The 18061-nt window shown below is 45.3% G+C and overlaps 1 protein-coding gene across 1 annotated transcript; it reads left to right on the forward strand.

Annotated features, from left to right (window-relative positions):
* The first annotated feature begins 2027 nt into the window (after window positions 1-2027).
* Window positions 2028-13423, forward strand: LOC135185305 (ovoinhibitor-like). The gene is made up of 16 exons (XM_064161933.1): window positions 2028-2115; window positions 2890-2909; window positions 3748-3884; window positions 4051-4111; window positions 4628-4761; window positions 5215-5275; window positions 6269-6405; window positions 6814-6874; window positions 7666-7802; window positions 8246-8306; window positions 9460-9593; window positions 9671-9728; window positions 11081-11217; window positions 12228-12288; window positions 12645-12760; window positions 13234-13423. The coding sequence occupies exons 1-16, from the start codon at window positions 2067-2069 to the stop codon at window positions 13277-13279; spliced, it is 1410 nt and encodes a 469-aa protein (XP_064018003.1). The 5' UTR covers window positions 2028-2066; the 3' UTR covers window positions 13280-13423.
* The last annotated feature ends 4638 nt before the right edge of the window (window positions 13424-18061 follow it).

Consider the following 18061-nt stretch of genomic DNA (forward strand, 5'->3'; position numbering starts at 1 on the left):
TGTAGAATTGTTTCAGTTGGAAAAGACCTCTAAGATCATCAGATCCAGCCACTGAACCTAACATCACCATGGCTGTTAAACCATGTCCTGAAGTGCCATGTCCACGTGTCTGCACACTTTCTGAACACTTCCAGGGTTGGTGACTCCACCACCTCCCTGGGCAGCCTGTTCCAATGCCTGACCACTCCTTCAGGAGAGAAACTTTTCCTAATGTCCAATCTGAACTTCACCTGGTGCAGCTTGAGGCTATTTCCTCTCATTCTATCACTTGATACTGGGGTGAAGAGACCAACTCTCACCTCACTGCAACCTGCTTTTGGGTAGTTGTTGAGAGCAATGAGTTTTCCCCTTAGCTTCCTCTTCTCCAAACTAAACAATCCCAGTTCTCTCAGTCACTCCTCATCAGACTTGTTCCTCAGGCCCTCCCCAGCTGATTGCTCTTCTCTGGACACAGTCCAGCACCTCAATCTCCTTGTTGTGATGAGGGGCCCCAAACTGAATGCGGTACTTGAGGTGTGGTCACACCAATGCTGAGCACAAGGGTGTGATTACATCTCTACTATTGCTGGCCACACTATTCCTGATTCAGGCCTTCTTGGCCACCTGAGCACACTGCTAGGACTGAACACTGAGGGAAGGAACAAAACCAAGAAATTATGAATAGAGATCTCTAGTGTCACTAGAGATTAATGCAGCTGAAAATGTTGACATTTAGCTTTGCAGATGCATGCTGCAAATGATTAATATTAGCAGAGCTGCTGGATATAAAAGCAAATAGAATTTTCCATCAGGTAATCCCTAAACTATGTTATTGTGGATTTGCTTTTCAAGTGACAAAAGCACTAAGGTGTGTCCTTCTCTCAGAAAATAAAACTGAGATGATTCAACACAAGCTTGCTCTGTTTAGGTCAAAAAGTAGATCTGCAAGTCTGGATTTTGAAGTTAGTGAGAAATCTGGAGAATTTAGGTTCCCAATTGAGAAGACTGGCATTGAAACCAATCCAAAGAATGACCAGACATCTCCTTAATTAAAGGAAAAAAAAAAAACCCACATCAAAAAAGGGTTCAAGACCAACCCAAATTCTGTTACCTTAATGGCAGGCAAACCTTCAGCAGAAATGTAAAGAAAATTAAAGGTATAAGAAATGTAAGGCAAGCTAAAGGTATAAGATGTAAAGGGATAAAGTACACAGTGAATGTTCAGAAAGGAAACCATGCATGGCTGATGGGAGTCTTTACAAAGTCGTCTGACTTCCTAGATAAAGAGAATACAGGACATGTAGTCTGTGTGGGCACCAGCAGTGCTTGGCCTGCTGCTCTGGGGGATGGTGTTGCTTAGGCTTGATGAGGTGGCTCTGAAACTGGCTGGAGGGGAGGTGGTAGCCGATCAGCAGAGGGCACCATGGCAGTCATCAGTAAACAGCCAAAAAGACACAATCTGGGACTGAATGTAATATTTTTCTTCTCCTTGCTGTAGTACAGAAAAGGTTGGCAGGTGGAACAAGGCAGTGCTGAGGTTTTTAAACCAGGAGAAGGGCAAGATTTCTCCTGCAGAGCACAGGGTGACCTTCTTGGCTGAAATTGCCTGGGTTCAAACTAGGATGAAATACAGCAGTAAAGAGTACAAAATCATGTCCTGAGCTGAAATAATGAGGGAGGAAGTTATCAACTGACAGCTCAGTTGAAAACTATCGAGGGGGAAGATCTAATTTAGCCAGTTGCAGGATAGATGTGAGCTTGCAACACACCACAGCTGTACGAGGGGCAGCCCAGGTCTAGGGCAGATCCATCCAGGAAGAGAGAGATCCTGGCGCACTCCCTGTTCCTCTCTAGCCAAGCAAAAAGCCCCTTTCTGGCACAAATGCCTGTGTCAATGATTAGCTAGAAATCTAGAGCTGGGTAAACAGATTTTTGGCTTTGACTGTTGATGATAGGCTTGGATCATTGCCAGTAAGGTGGGACCACTTGATGCTGTGGTGTGCTATATATTCTTGCTCCTACCTGCAATCTTCCTCTCCCACACAAGAGAGCTAGCAGGCTGCACTTGAGTGGTACCTCTGTCTGCCATGAAGGTAACAGGGGCTTTCGTGGCTCTGGCCCTGCTCTGCTGCTTGGGTGAGTATTTCCTGAGGTGTTGAGCAGGGATTGATCTAGCTGAGTTGGAGCTGGACTTTTCACTTCTGTAAAAGTATTTGGCTCTTGTAACGCAGAAAAGAGCCTTATTTCGTAAAGAAATACTATTTCTGAGGGATTGCAGCAAAAATTAGACTTGAGGGTTTCAGCAAACCTCATACAGGCAACTGCTTTCATCTCCTTGGGTTGTAGGAGCAAAGCGCTTGAAGGAGCATACCTAGTGCAGGGCAGGAGCTTACGCATGCTGGCACTGTGTGTAAGGGCAAAGCCAAACTGCTAGAGATGGCATTGTTATCCATGACAGGAATATAAATGCAATCTTTTAATCTTTAGGATGCCTCTTGTGAGTTTGCTGTGCTGCTCCTGGTAGATGAGAAGGATGTCTTTGGAGATGGATGGTGCCAGTGGTCAATAGTACTCTTAAACATGCATGACCAAACTTCTGAAAGTCAAAGTCTCTCAGAAGAGGTTAAAATCCAAGAGCTCCTGTATCACTTCTCTGCAACATCTTAGGGATGGGTCAATAAATGTGATCTCCCATTAAAAGTGCAAAGAAACTTTATTTAGTGACTTCTAATACCTTCTGCAGCCATTTGCTGGTATAATGTAAAACTCTGTATTTTCCTAAACCAAAGAAATTAGTCAGCAACAGTCACTGACTTTAACAGTTTAATAAAAAGACTTTCATGTATCTTTTATGCATATCAATAACTTGATTAATTTTTTTTCTGTCCTTTTTTTTCCCCTCTCTTTCAGGTGCTGCCCTTGGAACTGAGGTGAGCTACAGGTCTATTTATTCTGCTCTGTTGCAGGTTTCTGGTGAAATAGAAACAGTATGTAATTACCTGATGAGCAAGTGGATTAAATCTAATGAAAGCTTGGCTGTTCAAATAATACTTGCCAGTGCATGATTGAATGATATTGCCAATTTAATGAGAAAGTAAAAGATCCTCCATTTCTTACAATATTTTCAGTTCATTAAATCAAATGAAGGGAGAATTATACAATCCTATTATATTAACTCCTGGACATAATTTCGTTACTCCAAGTCAAAGGCAAGTAGGTTACTTCCTCATGAGGAATACTGTCTTAAGATGATATGCCCAAAGGTATCTAAGGCTATGATTCTGGTAATTTCTTCTATACAGTAAGACCTGCACAACTGTGTTCCTTGAATAACTTTTCTATACCTACATCCTAGAAAGGAAAGCAGCAGGCTCTGTGCAATGGATTTGTCTGTAGGTTCTTTCTATGCTGTTTTGAGACTCCTGTTATTCACCAGAGACTGCAGTATGATTTGAAATCATTGGATTTTGAGCTGAGGGACTCTGGTATACAGCCAGACCCCCAATTACCAGGCACCTTTATTAGGCACTCTCACCCACAGTAATCCTTCCTCCATGCTGGGCTTCCCTCAGACTCTGGCAGGAAAGCATAATCAGAAACTTCTGTGGGGAAGATTCACTTCTCCTGACTACTTGCACAGAGTCAAAATAATCCCTCTAATTTACCTGCTGGCAGGAGCTGCAGGCACTGTGGCTATGGTGGTGGGAGCCTGAGTGGGGTTTATTTCCATCAGGGAGCCAACACTGGGGCTTTGTGGTGTGTTTGCAGATTGATTGCAGTACTTATCCCCATGGTGTCAGCAAAGATGGGACAGCTTTTGTAGCTTGCCCGAGGAACTTGAAGCCAGTCTGTGGTACTGATGGCAACACGTATGGCAACGAGTGCGGGATCTGCTTCCATAACCAGTGAGTAACTCAGCAGAAGCTGTAGAGTAAGGGGTTCAAGCTAAGGGTGGCAGCTTTGTTCTCCAAAGATGGACTGGGCAGAGGAACGTGTGAGCTAACAGCTGTGTGCCAGACTGGAGGCCATGCTGCTCTCTGCAATCCCTGACACAGGTCTGCTTTCTTATAGGCAGCACAGGGCCAGTGTGGGGAAGGCACATGATGGAGAATGTGACCCAAAACATATCCAGGTAAGACAAAGTCTGTGGAAGACTTCAGCTGGCTGTAAAAGTGGATGGCTCAAACATTGCACAAGAGGAAAAAAGAGCATGCAGAGCTGATCTGCACTACACAAAGGGAGTTAAAATCTGATGCCAACCAAAGCTGCGAGGGTTTTGATGTGCCGCCTGGTGCCACGTCTCTCTCTGTTCTAATTCAGACATCCAGCCTCTGTGATTTGGAACAAAATGGAAATGTTGTGTTGGCTGAAGGTTGGCTCTCACCACCTGGATGGCTCAAATAAGCTCTTATGAAGGACCTTAAGAAAATCCAAATCACTGTCTTTCTTGCTGTGCCATTTTGTTTCATCAGGAGAGGATTCCCAGAGAACTGACTCTGGCTTCCACTTTTGATAGTGGAATAAGTTTGATGCTGGATTTGTTCCCAAAGGCTGAGGGAGAGTAAGCAGACTACATCAGACTGGTGTATCTTTATATTAAAAACGAGTTGTGTTTTTTCTCCCCCCCCTGCCCTTGCTACTTTTACAGGTCGATTGCACCAGGTACCGAAGCGCTGTAGTAGATGATCACGTGCTGGTAGTATGCCCAAGGATACTGAAACCAGTCTGTGGCTCGGATAGCTTCACTTATGAGAATGAATGTGGCATCTGCGCCCACAATGCGTAAGTCTTCTGCACAGAACATCCTTCTGGATAATCAGTGATGGTTAAGGCTCTCAGAAGCCCTTCTGTAAAACAGCACTCTTCAAGCAGCTGCCTTGGCAGGTCTCTTTAGAGATGGCTTCTGTAGTTCTCCAGTACACATGACTTTTCTTCCCCATTTTCTGTCTATGCTCGTGAGAGGAATTGCAGAAGAACCAGAGGATAAGTCAGAGCAGAACCACAAACAGATCAAAGTGTAACTTTTAACACCTAACTGTTGCTGACACTTAATTACCACGTAATAGGGAAATAATGTGCACTTGCTGCTGCCTTCTCTGGGGTGTGTTCAGGCAAGCCAAGCAATTGTAGTGTCCCACAAGGCAAGTAGGATTTTAGTTTCTCGTGCCAGTGCCCAGAGTCTAATGGGAAAGGTTATTCTCAAGGCTTCCTAACTAAAATATTTCTTCCTTTCAGAGAACATCACACCAATGTCAGCAAAATTCACGATGGAGAATGCAAGAAAGGACTTGGTTCTGTAAGTGCAACACAAGTCAAAATTCCATCTCTCAAGGCTGTTAATAGTATCCAGAGAACCCCACAGATTTCCCTAGGAAACTGCAAGAAGACCATAAGACAAGGCTTATGAGGGACCCTGTCCTCGCTTTACTTTTCTGCACGATGAGGGTGGATTTTTGCCTCCTCAGCGCTCTGAAGAGAGGTTCACTCTGTGCGTACCACTCCAGGCTGATGCAGGAGAAGGGAGATGGATAAGAGATAAGGAGTGGCAGTGAGATAGTGCTGCAGAGCTCCCTTCCCTCCGTGCTCAGCTGGCTTTCGTGCCCAGGGGAAGGGGAGGCCTGAGACTTCAGCTGCCAATGTGTTGTGCAGGCTGGCAGCTCTCTAGTGATCACAAGTGTTTCCACCTTCAGTGACTCCCATGCTGGTTGCTTGCACAGACACAGTGAGACTCAGGAAAGCACTAAGCATACATATTTATAGAGTCTAGTTTATGGTATGTTTTCAAAAGGCCAACAGTTTGGTGCCTCAGGAAAAGAAGCTCCTGTGTTTCAGCACTAAACTTCTGGGGTGTGGAAAAGCCCATGCTCCAACAAATAGATAACAACATTCTTTTCTCCATCCCTTCAAACCCTTTTCTTAACTACAGGGTATCTGAAGTAACAAATAACCACCAAGCTGGGGAAGCAGGGAGAAAACCAACACAGACTAAACCACTACTAGTCAAATTTCTAGGGGGTGAGAAATGTTTCCCACCAAATTCAGGATCAGTACTTCTGTGAGAACACCTTCTACCTGAAGGATGCCTTCTCCAAGATAGTCCTTTTTCTTGTCCCTTAGAGAACTAGGATAATATCCTGAAAGCTCATTCCCAAAGATTTAGCTGCAACATATCAGGGCTTTGTCCTGTTGAGAAAACACTGAAGGCTGGGATACAGAATGAAAATGTTTTGCATAGACTTTTGTTGCATGTCGTGGGCTCTACCAGAGTTACTAATTCTTACTTTGACAGGTTGACTGCAGCAAGTACCCAACACAAACGACTGAAGATGGCAAAGTATTAGTGTCCTGCCCAAGGAACCTGAGACCAGTGTGTGGCACAGATGGTGTTACATATGATAATGAATGTATGATCTGTGCCCACAATGGGTAAGTGCCATACATACAGCCCTCATCTGAGTAGCCAGCAATGTCTTGCAGTCCTGACAACCATCTTCTTGTCTTTCTGTTTGTGGCTATTAGTTCAAGTCTCTTAGAAACCAGATTTGCCTGGGATTTACCTGGAGTTTCTTTCTGACTCCTTCTTTGTGCCCATGAGAGTCAGACGGCAGGCTCCTTGGATTAGTCTGCTCAGCAGTGACTGAGCAGAGGCAGGAATAACTCAGAACATTGCTTTAAATTGCATCTCCTGAGAAGACATGATGAGCTTGCTCATGAGTGATGTAGCTGTTCTAATACACTCTTACAGAATCTGAAGCAGTGGTTTGCCTCATTTTGCATGTCACTGTGACCAAGGGGTTAAACATTCAGTTCCTCAACTTTGTTTCCTCTTTCCAGAGAACAGAGGACCCATGTTAGCAAAAAGCATAATGGAAAATGCACACCAGAGACTTCTGAGGTAAGTATTCAGCATAAGGCATGGTTCCTCCTCTTAGCTGTATTAACTGCAACGTTCCCTGAGGTTACATCTACTTTGAAAGTGAGCTGGCCTGAAGCCTGCCCTTTCTCCACATGTGTATTAAGTCTTTTCAGTCCCTTGTGTTGACGATGCCTACAAATCCTGAGGCAGGTATCCTCTGAACTCTCCTTGCCTGCTCAGCCCTGGCAGATGGGCTAAATGGGAGCCAGGCACAGAATTTTCATTCCCAATTTCTATCTACACCAATCCTTTGGATGGGGATAAACTCTGGTATGTGGGGCACACCTGAAGTTTTGATATGAATGTATCAGCTGAGAAGTCCCAGAGCTGGTGCCTAGGACATGCCAATATACAAATGTGGAAGCCATTCAGTTTGGGATTTGACCTTCCTTTGAGGAGACTTTTCAAATGCATTGTCAGCAAGATGCAAATTCCTCCACCGTTTGGTGTTTTGTTTCTATCTGTACTACAGAATGAAAAGGGGATTATTTTCTCTTCTAGTTTTTGCTTTTCTCGCGTATCTTGCATTTAGAAACGATCGTGCTACTGACCCTAGTGGTTTGATACCGCAAACTATGCACGGCTGTGGAGTTCCCTTTGTGCTTGAGAGGATTCACACAGAGCTCAGCCAGACTGGTTTGCAGAGAGCTGAGCTGCAGCACTAGTGTTGTCTTGGCATCCCAGCACAAAAGACATAGCAGGAGGTCACACTGGGGGTTTTCCTCTGAGAATGAGGACTTCCCCAGCTTTGACATTCCTGCTCTTTGTAGATTGATTGCAGCCAATACCCACCAAGAACGATGAAGGGTGGTAAAGCCCTGATACGCTGCTCACGGATCCTGGTCCCAATCTGCGGCACAGATGGATTTACTTATGACAACGAGTGTGGCCTCTGTGCCCATAACCTGTGAGTACTGCACGTAGGACCCTTTTGGAGTGACAAGGCATGGTTAGTCCTTCAGCTGGCTTTGTGGTTTTTTTTATGCCAATATATCTATGCGTCTCTTTCAATCTCCTCAAGCCACTGTCACCTTGATTTTGTTCCCTGATGATCTGTTCCTGCTCTTTAGGGCAGCTGTGTGAGATTCAGCTCTCATCCTGAGCACACTCAGGGCAGTGGTATTGAGGCAGAGGAAAGAGTGGATGGGGCTACTGTATAGCATGCAGGGAGGACACCTAATAGGTCTCTTACCACATTATGCTTGCTAATGACTGGGACAAGCTGGTTCTTTAGGCAATCAGATGCTTCCTTTACCATATGTATTGGCTATGAGTTTGATTTGCTTTCTGGCACCTGGGTGCTGCAGGGCTTAGATGGTGAGCTTGCTAATGCCATCCTCTCCTTTTCAGGGAACATGGGACTCAAATTAAGAAAAAGCATGACGGAAGATGCAAGGAGGAAAGCACTCCTGTAAGTTCAATTTAGCTATGAAATATGCACCAGCTCCTACTCTCTCCAGTCTCCAGGAAGACCCTGTCTGGGCTCACTATACCCACTGTGCTTCTGGCTGCAGGGAAGGCTGATGCATGGGGGTGGTGCAGGTGCTGTGGTTCTCCCTAATTGCTCACAGCCCTGCCGCTGCTGTGGTGCACAGGAGAGCAAGAGAGAACGGGAACAGGCTGTGACTTCAGAGACAAAATGTCCCAGTACCGCAGCTCTCTGATCAGAAATCATCAGAGGCAGCCCAAGAACCACGCAGACCGTTTTAGCACAGTGGGAGAGGAAGATAGAGGGCTGTGTTAGGTGCTTGTATTCAAGCAGTGCTGGGATTTCCACTGCGCTAGGCAAGCAGGTTAAAAAACTCCTTGGGCTCTGGTCAGCCAGGGAAAAGCTGCTCCTGGTTATGCATACAGAAATAGCTTTGGTGTTCTGCACAGTAACAATATGTGCCAGTAATAACCTCAAACGTTTGTTCTGCTTATGCAGAGCAGCTCTAAAGCATGGAAAATAATTTCATGCATCCTGAGACACTGCAATGTATTTTTCTGTGGTAAAGACATCATTAGAAATGTCTTTGCTTTAATTTGTTTTTGAACCCCGTGGAAAATATGGATAAGAAGAAATACTGCATTAGGGAAACTATGCAACGTGACAGTGAAGTGTCAGTGATGCTTAGCTAGTGTGGACTAACCTCCAAGGGGTGTTTGTCTATTTATCCTCAGGTATTTAAACTGGTAGGTATTATAGGTTGTAAATATTTTTTTTGGCAACAGTGCTGAAGTGATTCTTGCTGCTGCTTTGACCATGGCAAGCTGGACTTAATGTCAAACACCTCTAAATCATAATTTTGAGTTAAATGCTTATTTAAAAAGTTGCATATGTACTTCTCTAGGAAAGTAACCCTTTTGACCATCTGTTCCTTTCTTTTCTTGGTTGGAAGACAAGAACAAACCCAACTACAATTAATTCATTTCTAATGGGAGACCAAAGTTAAAAGAACTCTGGTTTTCTCTCTGGCAGAAGCCTTTAAAATCTGGAGAATCAAAGTGGGCAAACTGCAGATGTCCACTGCACTCTTCCATCTCCTAGCTGCTGACCCAGCATCATTATTTTATCTCCTCAGGTTGACTGCAGCACATACCTGAGCAATACCAAAACTGGCGAAGTAATTACAGGCTGCCCCTTCATCCTGAGTGAGATCTGTGGGACAGATGGTGCCACCTACAGCAATGACTGTGCACTCTGTGCCCATAACATGTAAGCCCTGGAGCTCACCTCCTGAGAGCTCAACACAGCTAGTTGTCAGGCAATTTTAACTCTGCTTTCTCCTCCAGTCAATTCGGAACCGATGTTGCCAAGAAGCATGATGGAAGGTGCTCAGAAGTTCCCCAGGTAAGTGAAACCCGATGAAAAAAGCTTCAGCTGGTGCTAATGGTAGGGCTTGAATAAACAATTGGTTGGTTTTGGTGGTGTAGCCTCCACTGGGGGTCATAGCCTGTGCTGTCCTTTCTTCTGTGGGTGAATATCACCCTTCTCACTGCAGGAACATTGTGCGCGTCCTGCGTGCAGTCAGGAAAAGAAAAAGAAGAGGACAGATGAGGAATGAGTTATGAGACAGGTAGCATGAATGATTTAAGGCTTTACAAGGAGAAATCCCTTTCCCACAGCAGTCTATCACAGCTGCCACAGGAACTCAGCAGTGTGTTTTTGCAGCAAGGGAAGGGGATGCAGAGGACCCAGGGCAGTCTGTGCCTTCTGGATGCTTGCATTTTACAAAAGGATGTTCTGCAAAGATTAGAAACCTGCCTGTGTCTTGAAAGCTGATACCTAATGCACCAGGGGATTCAACCCCCACTCTATTTGTGGGGGGCCCTTTTTGTAAATGCAATGTAACCTAATGTATGCTGACAAGGAGCGTTGTAAAAAGACCAGATTAACGATATTTGGCCAGCTCTAAACTATTTGCCCTCACTGGGGAATAGAAGAACAAAGCCACCTCATTAGCATGTTTGAAAGAGTCAACATCCCCAGCCAGATATTTCATTTCTATACAAACAAACTATGAAATGTCATGCCTTTGTTTCCCAAGTACGCTCTGTGCTCAGACCGGCTGAGATACATTAATCAGGGAGGAAGAGCTCACGCCAGAGAAACTGGGAGTGCTAAAACACAAGGCCAGTTCTTCAACCAGTGTAAATCAGCCTCAACTGCTGTCAGTCCTGCTGGCACATTTCAACACTTGGAGTCATTCTCTTTCAACAAAAGACCTGTCAGCACATCTTCCATCCATTCTTGTGGGTCCTGAAAAACACCTTGGTCACAGTTGGTCCTCTTGCAGAAAGTGCATCAATCATGCTGGTTGGATTTGCAGATGATTATTGTGAGCTACATTTCATCATACCCCAGGAGGTTCAGCAAGGTATAGGGGCATCATGGCAGGTATAAAGCTCAGTGAGTAATGTCCTACCTTCAAGCCTTGATTCAGTCTTCTCCACTACAAGGCTACAAGAGGAAATTGCTGCTTATCCATGAAGAATGAGTTTATACATAGCCATAATTGGTCCTATGGCCCATGCTTAAAAGGTAGAGGTAGAAGATTGGACAGGGCTGGGTGATAGGTTGGATTGGATGATCTTAGGGGTCTCTTCCAACCTGGTTGATTCTGTGAAGAGCGGTGGCTGTGTCTGGATGCCCTTGCACAGAGCAGAGCCCTTGCCAGAGCTTTTGCTGTCTTTATTCCCCAGCTTGACTGCAGCCAGTACCGAACTTCCACACTGAAGGACGGCAGACGGCTGATGGCCTGCACGATGATCTATGACCCCGTCTGTGGCACTGATGGTGTGACTTATGCCAGCGAGTGCACGCTGTGTGCCCACAACCTGTAAGTACCCATCCTTCTCTCTGGGGGCTTGCAGTGGTGATGGTTGGATCTGAAAGTGCCATGTACAAGGGCTGTCTCTGAAACCCTCTGCTACATGGGTCCTATCTATGTGTGCCCAGGTGGCCAGGAGAGCCAATGGCATCCTGACCTGTATCAGGAACAGTGTGGCCAGCAGGACGAGGGAGGTTATTCTGCCCCTGTACTCAGCACTGGTCAGGCCACATCTTGAGTATTGTGTCCAGTTCTGGGCTCCTCAAGAGAGATGCTGAGATACTGGGAAGTGTCCAGAGAAGGGCAATGAAGCTGGTGAGGGGCCTGGAACACAAACCCTATGAGGAGAGGCTGAGGGAGCTGGGGATGTGGAGCCTGGAGAAGAGGAGGCTCAGGGGTGACCTCATTGCTATCTGCAACTACCTGAAGGGAGGTTGTAGGCAGGTGGGGGATTGGTCTTCTCTCCCAGGCAACCAGCAACAGAACGAGGGGACACAGTCTCAAGTTGTGCCAGGGGAGGTATAGGCTGGCTATTAGGAGGAAGTTCTTCACAGAGAGAGTGATTGGCATTGGAATGGGCTGCTCAGGGAGGTGGTGGAGTCACTGTCCCTGGAGGTGTTCAAGAGAAGACTGGATGAGGCACTTAGTGCCATGGGCTAGTTGGCTGGATAGGGCTGGGTGCTAGGTTGGCCTGGATGATCTTTGAGGTCTCTTCCAACCTGGATGATTCTATTCTATGATCTGCCTACCCTTGTCCTCCTGCTTGCCCCAGTTCATGTTTTATGTGGGTGCTCAACCCCAGAGCCTTGCAAAGAGGGGGATGAATCTGCTGGAGAGACTCCTATTCCAAGAGACGCATGGTTAGTCCACAAGGACCTGTTCTTCTTAGTGCTGTATAGGCAATGCTTAAGCCAGCTTCTCTGAAAAACTGCTGTGTGCTGGGTGGGAGTCAGGTTTGTTCTTGCACTGCAGCTGTAATGGGAAAGGTTGTGGGTAATGATGGTCTCTTCTTCCTCCAGGGAACATCGGACCACTCTTGGCAAAAGGAAGCATGGACGCTGTGAAGAGGACATCACAAGAGTGAGTGGGAAAGGATGGGAACATAGTGAGGTTCAGAGTCTGTAAAACTCCTGGGGGACTGTCTTCTGCTCTGAATTACAAACTTTGGGTCAGCAGTGGTGTGTAGGCCTCAGGACATCCTTTGGGAATTTCACACTGGTCATGGAGCAGCCAACATCCATCCCATTGCTTTGTAACAGTGCAGGGAAAGATGTAGCAGTGGACAGAACATCTGCCACTAGAGGAAAGTTTGGAGGTGGTTATGATGTTGGTATATACAGCTTCACACATGAATGGGATGTCATTCTGTGTGCTGGAGGAGGGGGGGAACAGTCTGCTCTCCAGCAGAGACACTTATGTCTGTCTTCTGTGTGCAGGAGCATTGCAAGGGATTCAAAGAAATCTCTCCTGTCTGCACTGCTGAATATCTGCCCCACTGTGGCTCTGATGGAAAAACATATGGCAACAGATGTGGTTTCTGCAATGCCTATCTGTACGTACAAGAGTAAATCCCTTCCTTTCATGATCAATTCCTGTATCTACCCCAAATGCTGTCCTCTTGATGTGTTTTTAACTAGCTGCCTATGAGCATACACTGGACATTACTGGTGCACCATGACTGGTGCAAAGAGATGGGGCAGCTTTGCATTTTAAAGATGTGAAGTGCCCATTTCTGTGATCAGTACGTGGCCTCCTGTTTGTTAACTTCAAAGATACTCTGTTCATCTTCACTGGCCACATAATCTGTCCAACAAGCTCATTCAGGGCATGTGGAAAGTATTTCACCAAACTAACTGAACTGTATCAAATGTGTGAAACCTTTCATTTTCCCTTCAATGATAATAATGAAAGGGAGTATTTTGGCTTTTGGAGACTGCTCTTTTTTTCCAGCCAACACTTGAGCCAGTGAAGGGCTTCAGCACTGCATATGCTCTCTCTAATCCCACTCTCTCTTTTTCTTATCAGGGAAAGCAATAGGACTCTCAACCTCATGAGCATGACTGAATGCTAAGTCCATGCTGGACTCCAGCCCAAGAAGACATGTTCCTTTGCATGTGATTTCCCATGGGCTGACCTTCCCCAGCAACTTTCCTTCAGTTTGTCTCATTTCCTTAGCTCCTGAAACACTTCTTCAATAAACTCACTTGGCAAAGTTTCACTGTCTTAAGGCCACATCTCATTCTTTTTGCCCCTTCTCCTCCCTGACATGGTACTTCTAGTGGTGCATATGTATTTTTCTATTGATATTCTGCTCTGCCAAACATTACAGGCAAATCTTTTCCTGACACTGTGCTCTGATGAGCCTGGCCTCTCTTTGGAGCTCCCAGGCATGCATTTTAGTCTTCAAAGTCTTCTTGTCAGTATTAGTCTCACCTAACCATTAGTATCTCTTCATGACCACATCATGGACATCATCTTTATAGTCAGTACAAGAAGACATTCACCTCAAGGCTACAGTTCAACTCCTCCACAGGGCAATGCCTAGGGTGTGTGTGATGGTTTGTCTTCAAGAGCAGTACTTTTCTTGCTATGGGCTAGAAAAGGAAACTGGCTGCCTAGCAAAGAGGTGTCCCTGTCCTGATTCCTACTGCATGGTCAATCTGTCCCGTGGAAAAAGGAATGGCTGTCAGGAAAGGTGATCCCAGCCTGTCACCAAGGAAATAGTCCTGTTTTGAATGCTGTTATAGGATATAATCTACAGAAGAGGAATGCTGAGTTCCCTTCAGGGTCACAGACAGCAGAAGTGTCCACTCCTGATATATGTTGATTTATTTTTGCACCAGAGCAGTCCTGCTCTCCACGACTGGTGAGCAGAAATAGACATCTGGTGTGGGGAGGGAGGCAGCCCTTGCACCTCTCTGCAGCTGCCTGCCTTCTAAAGCTGTGTGGGAAGCAAAAGGATGCAGAAGTGACTGATTTGAACAGAATGTGTAACAAGTCATAGGGAAGTGGCTCTGCCTGCTAGCCATGTTTTGCCTACTTTTTAGAGCCTGAGAGCTCAGGCCCATGTGCTGCCATTCAGCAAGACTTGGTCAGGCTGGAGGGTTGGGCAGGAAGGAATTTAATGAAATTCAACAAGGGAAAGTGTAGAGTCTTGCACCTGAGAAAGAACAACCTGAGGTATCAGTATAGGTTGAGGACTGACCTGTTGGAAGGCAGCGAAGGGGAAAATGATTTGGGGGTCCTAGCTGATAGGGGGTTGACCATGAACTAGCAACGTGCACTTGTGGCCAGGACAGTCAATGCCATTCTGGGGTGTATTAGAAGGTGTGTGGCTAATAGGTTGAGAGAGGTTCTCCTGCCCCTCTACTCTACCCTAGTGAGGCCACATCTGGAGTGCTATGTTTGGTTCTGGGCCTCTCCAATTCAAGAGGGACACAGAACTGCTTGAGAGAGTCCAGTGCAGAGCTGTGAAAATGACTAAGGGAATGAAGCATCTCTTTTATGAGGAGACATTGAAAGAGCTGGGGCTCTTTAGCTTGGAGAAGAGGAGACTGAGAGGTGACCTCATCAGTGTTTATGAATATGTAAAGGGTGAGTGCCAGGAGGATGCAGCCAGGCTCTGCTTGGTGATGACAGGATGAGGGGCAATGGGTGGAAGCTGAGGCATAGGAAGTTTCATTCAAACGAGGAGATTTTTTTTCTGTGTGAGGGTGACAGAACACTGGAACAGGCTGCCCAGGGGAGTTGTGGAGTCTCCTTCTCTGGAGATATTCCAATCTTGCCTGGATGTGCTCCTGTGTGATCCTGCTCTGGCAGGGGGTGTGGACTGGATGAGCTTTAGAGGTCTCTTTCAGCCCATGACATTCTGTGATTCTGTGACCTAGTGAAATAATTGCTATCACTTTGGTGTCTGCAGGGATGGAAGGCAGGTGGGGGGACCTTCATCTGTTGACAACACAGGTACAGCCAATATACCTAACTCCACACAGGGTCACCAAAGCTGTTTCAAGACCTCTGTTTCAAGGTTAAAGGGATTTTTCTGCACTGCAGCTTATTGCCTCTCTGATTCAATGTTCCATTGTTCTTTACCAGAGAATAACACAATTATTTGGACTGGTTTGGAAAGTCAGCCTTTAAATTGTCAGGCCAGAAGAATAGACTGAAGGCAAATGTTAATGACTTGGAGATACTGTGGGTATTGTACCAGGGAAGGAGGCCTTAGTACCTCCATGTCATTAGTGTCCATGTGCTGGCATGTACTTTTCAAGATGATTTGTAACTAACAATGAGCTATTGTTCTTTTCTTGAGTCTGTGTCCTAATGTAAACATTATTTTGGTTTATATAACCTTTTTGTTACTGGATAAGCTGTTGTTGGACAAGATGACCTTTGAGGGTCCCCTTCAAGCCAACATGTTCTGTGATTCCATTAAGGTGCTTCTGCAGAACATGCTGCTTTAGTCTTGTTTAAGTGTTACCTCATTATTTGCAGGGATAAGACCTGAACAACTTTTTTGGTGAACTTTGGCAGACTTTCACTTGGACTTAGCTTTGACTGCTGGCTTTTGCAAGCCTGTTGAGCTGTAAAGCTGTCAAGATCCAACTGAATGGCATTAGCGAGCGCAGCTGTGCCAAGCTTCTTCTGTGAAGCTCCCTGCCTGATGACACCAAATGCAAACGTGAACTCCAGAAGACACGAAGTTGAGATCACCAGAGCAATCCAAGGAAGAAGCCAAAGTCATCATTAGACATGTTTCTATGAGGTATTGGCTAGTAGGTGTCACGTAACTGTACACAATGGCATAAATCACTAAAACTGGGCCAGGATATGGGAAAAGCCTGATGATGGAGTTTAAATATCCCCCAGGCTCAGTGGGTGTTTTATGAAGCAGTAAAAGCCTGTAAAACCAAGGTAGCCTTCTCAGGGACAGAGCTGTTTTCTGTGCCTCCAAGTTGGTTTTCAGCTCTTGCAGGGATATTTACTTTGTGTGTTAATTAGATGGTTTATTTCTGCCTTGTATTGATGAGGAAGCAATGGTCAAGCAAAGGGGAGCACATTCAAAAGGAAACATTGAATTTCTGTGGCTTAGAAGAGAAGTAGAACAATACCAAGTTTAGATTTTTCACTAAGAGATTTGAAAGGTGGTTTTGAGGTGTGGCTGAGTGACCAGGATGCCTGTTTGGCCATAGACGGAGGAGTGGCTCTGTAGATGGATAGGCAAAGATTACTGTGGTGGAAAACATCAAGCTCTATGCTTACCAGACTGCAAATATACTCAGTAACTGTCTCCAACATGAAGGTGAAGGACTCTTTGCTCAGCCTGCTGCTCCATCACCTCCTGGGTGTGTAATGTTGCAGAGACCCAAGGCTGATTTTCTTACACACCTTGGGCAAAAGAATGAGCAACTTCAAAATGATTTGGTTTACTCTCATAAGCCATTCAGCTGTTGTGCTAGGAAAGCCTACTTTTGAACTTGGAAAGAGGCACTAAAAAGATCAAATGCAAGCATGGATTTAGTCCTGCTTCATTGGACTCTTGTTTTTTTTATACTCCTGCATAAACAAGTGTTGCAGATGCAGCCTTATACCCTCAGACAAGCATGCAGAGAAGTTAAAAACTGACTTTCCAATGTCTGCTATGACTGCAATATCAGGCAGCTAAAATATACCACCGAACACAGCTGGTTCAGTTTTGCATGCTGCTTACAGTCACTGCTGCAGCCCTCTGGCGCTGGAGAGCAGGAATTGAGCCGTGCCAAGGGATGACAAACTTTGACACGTTTCATGTGGGTGATGGGTCCAGCCTCAAGATTTGTGACCTGTAAATGCACCAGTACATATCACAGAGACAAGGTTTCAGAAATATAAATGCCCTCCCTCTTTCTTTGTTTGTCTAACTTATCTTTATAGCCTTATCAATGTTTCCTGAGTCTACAGTCATTTTTCTTGCAGTACAAAAGGAAAGAAGAATGAGGTGAATCATTTAAATCTTGATTGATAAGCAGAATTCAGAAATCAATACTCAGTCTTTTCGGGTGGAGAAGGAAGAACTTTTTTGTTTCACGTTTATGAGTGCTCATCCATCTGTGACTTGAACCCAGCCCCATCCCTCAACCCTTCCTTGATAGGACCTGTACCTAAATTTCATTCAGAATGCTCTCCCCAAAAATCTATAGCTTCCAAAATGACCTGGCCTGACAATCACCCTTATTTGAGCTTTTTTAACTTTTCATGTGCTGCATTTGCTAACGAGGTGTGTGTGGCTGAGCCTAGATACTGTCACTCTCTTGAGGGGTGATTGAGAATGATGAGGCTCATCCCACTGATTTTTAAAACTCTTATATTTTTTTTTTTTCAGAAGAATATTCAAATAATTTCTTACCATTTTTACAATTATATATTCCCCAAAAAAAACCCCACCCAACCAACAACTCCCCAAAAAACCCCAAAACAGGGCAGAAATCATTACACAGACTCATTGTGTCAACTGCACAGATCTGTTTAATTGGCTTAATAGTTTGGGGACTGAAAAATTTTCCTTGGGCCTTCGTATTTAAAGGAATATAATCCTGGTATCCACTCATTTCATCCATCAGTGTGTTCACGCTCATAAATGTTAATTTTCCTGCTGCAGTTTAATGTTTGATACAATTTCACTTGATTCTTTGCCATGCTCTGGGCTCTGGTTGTGTGCTCACCACTGATTAACGAGTAGAGATGAAAAAAAGCAGCAAGCAGCAGCAGAAAGGAGCTCGTCTCCAGCTGGCAGACATCCACTCAGCCTTGGAGGGTTTTCCAGACTTTCACCAGCTGAGGTGCAGCCCCATAAGTTTAAACATACTGTGAATTT

This window comes from Pogoniulus pusillus, chromosome 22 (genome assembly GCF_015220805.1).
Source record: "Pogoniulus pusillus isolate bPogPus1 chromosome 22, bPogPus1.pri, whole genome shotgun sequence".
NCBI lineage: Eukaryota > Metazoa > Chordata > Aves > Piciformes > Lybiidae > Pogoniulus > Pogoniulus pusillus.